Consider the following 6,786-nt stretch of genomic DNA (forward strand, 5'->3'; position numbering starts at 1 on the left):
TNNCTAGTTTNAGTAGNGTCCATTTTCTACTAGTTTCTTCCCNGTAAGCCCACAAGTTAATGCTTCCCTTGGAATTTTTCCAACTTTGTGAACAGCCTCAGCAAAAATCACACCCATTCCCATGTGCAAATGTGGTTCAATGTGGCAATGGAAGGCCCAAACTCCTGGGTTATCTGCCTTAAACCTTAATGCAGTCCATCCATATGGAAATATTACAGCAGTGTTCCTCAATGGTGCATGTGTCAAGTTGAATTTCTTCTCATCACCTTGTTTGAATTTGCCTTCTCCATATCCCAAAACCCAAAAGTCATGTCCATGCAAATGCCAAGGGTGAATCTCACTACCATTTCCACTCAATTGGTTTGCATTTTGTAGTATCACATCAACAACCTCACCAAGGTTGAACTTGTACACCCCATTGCCAATGGTTGAGTTAGGATTCACAGGAGGGTTGAAAATGTCATACTCTTGAGGGTAGGTCACAGGTGGAGGTGTTTGATCAAAAGCATCGTTTAGTTTGAACTTGATGGAACCCAAGTAAGGGGTTGCCGGCAATGTTAGGGATACATTGTTAATGGACCATTTGGTGAACCCATCAACACGATTTTGGGTGTTGAGAAGGAAAATTGTACGATCAGAACGTTTTGGAGGTTGTGGAGTTCCCATCTTGGCTATGATTTTCTTAGTGAATGCTTTGCTACGTTGGAAATCATTCCAAAGGGGTGTTACAGGTGGTGGAGAAGTTGGAAAAACTGAAGCAGAAATTGTCTTGTAGTTTAGAATGGTTAAACCTTGTGGGGTGTTAGGTTTTCTTCCTCTAACTCCAATTGAAAGCCAATAGTTTTCCTTTGGATCTTGATCTGTACGAAGGAGCACTGAATAGCTTTCACCAGAGTAAATATCTACATCATCAACCGCAAATGGTGTTACATAGTTTCCATCAGCTTCCACCACAACAAGTTTGTGATTCTGCAACATAAACAAAAGGAAAAAACAAATGTTATATGATAATGTTTGGTGATGCATGAAAATGAATCTATAGTTGTACGGTTTCTGACACACCACTTGAATGATGAAGTGAAATTGTTTCACGGATACCTAATTTGCCTAGAAGACTGAGACAGGCCGAACCAAGTACACTTTCAATTTAATAATTTTATCTTGAAAAAAAGTTTTATTCGAACAAAAATTTCTAAAAGCTGTTTCAAGAGAGAAAAGTAAGAAAAAAGTACGAAAAGTTATTTCATATATTGAAACCATTATTAACTTTTTATAATACATTTTCATGACATCACTTGGAACTATTATAAATATACAGGCACGTTTTTATTCTTGTTTTGCTTTCATGTCATTCGTATTGTATCATCACATCATTTACAATATCTATTGTTTTTTTCTATTTAGATTTACTTTTATTATCTCTCTTTTATTAACTTGAATGAATTTAAAAAAAATAAAGAAAAAGATTTGATGATAATTTTTTTTTATTTATTAATAAAAATACACATAAATTAAATTTTATATTAATTATTTTTAAATCCTTTTGATAACTCTGTTGAAATTCACAATGAAGTCTATTTTCTCATCAATCGTTTCATAATACTTTTTAATTTTTTGTCATTTCTCTCTTGTTGTATCTGTTTGTACACACTAAAATTAGAATGTCTATTAAAATCAGCACTCCATTATGTGAAATTAGTTAACCTATGTGATGATATTATTGAGTACCTACTCCAAATCAGTGGCCATCTTACTACGTGCAGGTCCCACAAACCAAACCCATGGAATCTCAATGATATTTAATTTTTTCTTTTATTTTTTTCCTAATATTTTCTAAATATTTAAAACAAATCCTTGTCTTTATCCAGAATGTTTCAGTGTTTTACAACTGAGTGAGCCCCACTCGCTATCAACTTCTAATTTACAACACACTGCATTATTTGAAGAACAAATAATTGCCTCTATTATATAAAACTATCTCCCCTTTACTTTTTCTACACGTGTTTATTATATTTTCCTTCAAAATTACGGTTCTTATTTGATTCCTTTGTTATCATCACTTTTACAGTACTTTAATATAAAAAGAAAAAAAAAACTAAGATAAAACATTTTTTTTAACTAATAATACTAGTTCAAATATTTGAGGTTTAGAATTTGTTATAATATTCCTTTTAATATACAATTAAAATAAATAAGACTAGTACAACTATATTTTATTAAATTTTTATATATCCTTTTATGTTCTGAAGAAAGTCATAGATTTCCATGTTAACTAATCAATATTTAATTTATATGAATAATTAATAGATAGCTGAAACTTTTTCTTTCCTTTACTGTATGTTTTCCACGTCTACAAAGCAATTTTTTATATATACAAATGATGGATCATTGAAACTTCTTTCTTTACTATTTCTCTTACATCCTTTTCCAACTTTATTGACCCATTTGTCAAGTCTTCATTAGCTGAACACCTATTTAATATATTATTTTAATATTAGAAAATATTCAATTACTAACTGATTTCTTGAATTGGTTTCTCTTTTGTTTAAGTGGAAACTGTGGGCAATACCCAAAAGAAAAAAAGAATATCTCACACTAAGCACATCATACAGCTAATGGTCAATAATGCACGTACGAGAATGATGCCACTATACAAAGGCGTGCTTAAAGACACAAAAGTTGTGGGATCCAAGAAAAAACATAAATATAAAGAAAATCAAATAAAATTTTTGAAAACAAATTACAAAAGAGAACTTTTACAAATAGCGTAAGATAAGAAAAATGATATTTTAACACAATTTTTTGATATCATTTTGACACTGTATATGTGTCAAAATATGGTTGGAAGATTTCAAAATATAAAAGAAATTTTGAATTTCTCTTCTAAATATGTTTTTGTCTCAGCTTTTTTAATTTGAAATCATCCAACCATATTTTGAAATGTGTGCCGTGTCAAATTGGTGTCAAAAAATTGGTATTAACGTATCATTTTCCTATACGTAAATAAATTTAACTTTTTGTTATAAGTTTCCTATAAATTTATGATAATTCCCTAAAGAGTATAAATGATTGGAAATATTTTATTATTCAAATTGAAATTGTTCTTATGAATTAAACAATAATATAGGGTAAAATGGAACTCACCGAAATGGCTAAGTTGAGTGAAGCTAAGGCAGTGGTGCTGGAAATTCTGATTCTGTAGGTCTTGTTTGGCTCCACATGAAGAATTTGAGGGGCACATTCTTCACCACCTTTAAATTGGCACTCTGGTAGAGTGGTGTTTATGAATTTAGCTGCAAGAGAACAATTGAATTGTCCCTTCCCATTGATCAACAAAGTCTAAAATGATAAAAGAAAAGTTAGTAAAGAGTAAGAAAAAAAAAATGAAACAATATTATAATTTTAGAATATATTTTAAGTTTTTTTATTAATATATATATTCTTAAAATAGATACAATAAATATATAGTGGATTAAGGGCAAACGTATCAAAGATCGATGAATGTTTTAAAGTGACTTGTAAGTATGTGTGTGGTTTGTAATCTAAGGTGAGAAATTGATTTGAAATTTTAGAGTTTTATTATATAAAAACAATAAAGAAATAATCATTTTGATAGTATCCGAAAAGACACATGCATACTTTTCTTTTAACAGATTTAGTATAAAACAATGAAAAATGTCAAAAATGTAATAATTTATGACAAGGATTTTGAGTTATAATTATTTATTATTTGAATATATGAAATATTGAAATTGTTGTAGGTTGAAATATCAGAAAAGAGTACATCCTCTTCTACTCATGTTTCACTTTAATCATACACAGGGTTAGATTAAAAGTTGATTGTCTTGTTAGAGAAGGGTAAAAGAAAAAAAGCAAGAAAAACATGAGAGTGAAGAATTCAACGATGTCCTAATATAAAAGTCCAAGACCACTTTGTTCAGAGAGACAGAGGTACAGCTTTTTCTAGGTTACTTTATGGAATATGATATGATTTCTATGTGGAATTTCTACCTTTATATCTCAGATCATTATAACTTTTTTTTCTTTGAAGATCATAAAATAAAATGGTAATAATTATAAGAATAAATTATTTACAAAAAATGAAAAAAAAAAGAAGGGTCATATTAGGTTAATTTAATGAAGTTATTAATTAATTAATTACCTGAGGTTCACCAATCCATTTTAATGGTTTTGAGGAGAGGCCAACTTCTTGTTCATGTGAGCTGGTGTGCCAGAAATCACTCAGAAGAAGGTTGAACTCACCATCATAGTGAAACGGTTCGTTTTGTCCCTTTGGCAAATCGACTATCAGTGAACCATACAACCCTGCTGATCTTTGCATACCATAGTGTCCATGGTAGAAGTATGTTCCAGGCTGCACCATATAAATTAACACCAACAATTCATCATTACAAACACACAGCCATGTTGTTCTTTGCATAAAAGCACAAACCAAAAGAAAATACCACGAAACAACGACACAAACAAAAATGCCCCTCATAATGTTTCATAGTATTTAAAAATGGAAGTGCAAGATAATTTATAAAATTGTTCTCTCTTAACTCACATGTTTTTTCCATGTGAAGACCCTTAGCAGAGACAAAACGAATAATACTTAAATGTGATGAGTTTAATTAATACTGTCGATTGGAAGAGATGTACATTTTTTTATTAAGATAATGGTATTTTGATAATATTTTTTTTATAACTGGTCATTTTATTTGTCTATTTAAATTTATATTTAAAAAATTTTTAAAACAGATCAATCATAAATTATCACGTTGTAAAAAATTATTAAAAAAAATGTTGTTAAAAAAAGTTTTTTTTTTTTTATTATTTAAGAAACATTTGAAAAAAAAGAAGACAGCGTTTGGAATAATTTTAAATCTTTCAAAGTTGAAAACATTTTCTCTCTTCTTACTCTCTTTTCTTTGAACCAAACAAAACTTTCGCATCAAATATAAAAAATGACATGGAGGGAATCAATCAACATGTATTTTTCTATATAAATGAAAATGGAAATGACAGATGCTTGATCCAAGTGGCAAGCATTATGGGATCTTCATTCCCACACAAGTTAAAACTGATTAGAGATTCTTTAAGACATATGACTTTTCTACCTCAAAAATTCTAATGCCACTTCTAATTTTATATTTTAATTTTTTTTCATAAAATATCCCACCCCTTTCCTATAATTAATTTATTACTTTGGGGGAGTTTTTCTCACCAAACTATACACATTTTTTAGGTTTAGACAGTCAAAAACTTTACTTATTATACCATATTACTCCAAGAAAATTTGAAATGAAAACTTTCTTCACTGTAAATAGTTGGCTCAACTTATATATGACTTGAAGTCTAGTTTATATATAAAAGGGTAGAAATGTAATTACCCTGTCAACTATAAACCTGTAGTTAAAAGTTTCTCCAGGATTTATAGCACACTGTGAAATTGCAGCAGTTCCATCTGCCCAGGGAGTTCCAACCTTCAAAACCAAACAACAAAAAAAACATCAAAAATTAATAACCATTTTGAAGATTTATAGGACATAAACACTTATGTTTGACATTTGCTGACACTATATATCAAACATAAAAGATAGTTAAAAGAAAGAAAGAAATGAACCTGTCTGATTCCATGCCAGTGAATAACAGTTCCCTCAGTGAAGAGCTTGTTGGTGAGAGCAATGTAAGAGTGTCACCAACTTCAGCCCTAATGGTTGGCCCTGGAAACTGGCCGTTGATTCCCATCACAACGTGTTCTAAGCAATCTGGTTTTTTGATGATGTACTCCACATCAAACTTGTAGTGCCTCACCCTTCCTCCTACTGAAAGCTCTATCAACCCTAACCATACGCACCAAACAAAAACTGCTCTCAACCCCATTATTCTCATCATTCTAACACAAAACCTTAGCAGCGTCTCAAATATCAGAACTACCTATCCGTGAAGACAAAGGAACTCAGACACAGACTTATGAATAAAAGAATAGGTTGTATTGCCACCATTGCCTGTGTAGACACATATATATATATATACAAACAAACACAGGGAAAAGGTGCTTTGAAATTTCACATTGTGCTGTTGAGTTGTTATTTTGATTATTATATTGATATTCAAGCAGCGCGTGCAGTTTGGTTTTTTTAATTTATCAACTAGCTAGTTCTTCCAATAAATAACTTACTTAACTAAATTGGTCGAAGTTGGAATCATTTTCATTATACATTATTCCTGGTCATTTTACGCAAAGCGAGGCGACAAAGCAATAATACAAAAGGAAGTCATGATTTTTTAACACTACAACAAAAATTAATATTAGCAATGGTCAACAGTTATCGGTAATATTTAAAATATTTTGATAAATCAAAATTACTACTGGCAGAAAAATTAACTGTAAAATTTTTATCAATAAATTTCATTACCGGATTTTTTCTTCCTAACGGTAATTATTGATAAAAAATTATATTGATAATTATTGACGGAAAAATCGATTAGTAAAAAGTATAAAAAGTATTATAATTTTGTTTATCTTTTTTTTCTTCCATGCTTTTGTTCTTCTTTTATTTTTCTATTTTTATCTTATTTTTCCATCAATTTAATATTCATGGTTCAATCAACACAAATATCCAATAGAACCAAATCACATTCTTCATTCGTTTTTATTATTATTAACACTTTCTTCTAATTATAACATACTGAATATCCACATACATAATAAATCACTCATAAACACATAGGAAAAGAAAAAGGAGATGGTCTATGGTGATTGTGAAGAAGGAGATTGTA

At 29.9% G+C, this 6,786-nt stretch overlaps 1 protein-coding gene across 1 annotated transcript; it reads right to left on the reverse strand.

Moving 5' to 3' along the window:
* Positions 1-17: 17 nt before the first annotated feature.
* On the reverse strand, positions 18-6,016 carry LOC106775049 (L-ascorbate oxidase-like; the record flags this gene model as incomplete). Its single annotated transcript, XM_014662083.2, is given in 6 exon segments — positions 18-969; positions 3,145-3,339; positions 4,163-4,375; positions 5,394-5,486; positions 5,627-5,691; positions 5,694-6,016. Coding segments are annotated over 6 exon segments (1,723 nt in total), but the record flags the coding sequence as incomplete, so codon positions are not given.
* Between the last annotated feature and the right edge of the window lie 770 nt (positions 6,017-6,786).

Source organism: Vigna radiata, chromosome 10 (genome assembly GCF_000741045.1).
Source record: "Vigna radiata var. radiata cultivar VC1973A chromosome 10, Vradiata_ver6, whole genome shotgun sequence".
In the NCBI taxonomy this organism is placed as follows: Eukaryota; Viridiplantae; Streptophyta; class Magnoliopsida; order Fabales; family Fabaceae; genus Vigna; species Vigna radiata.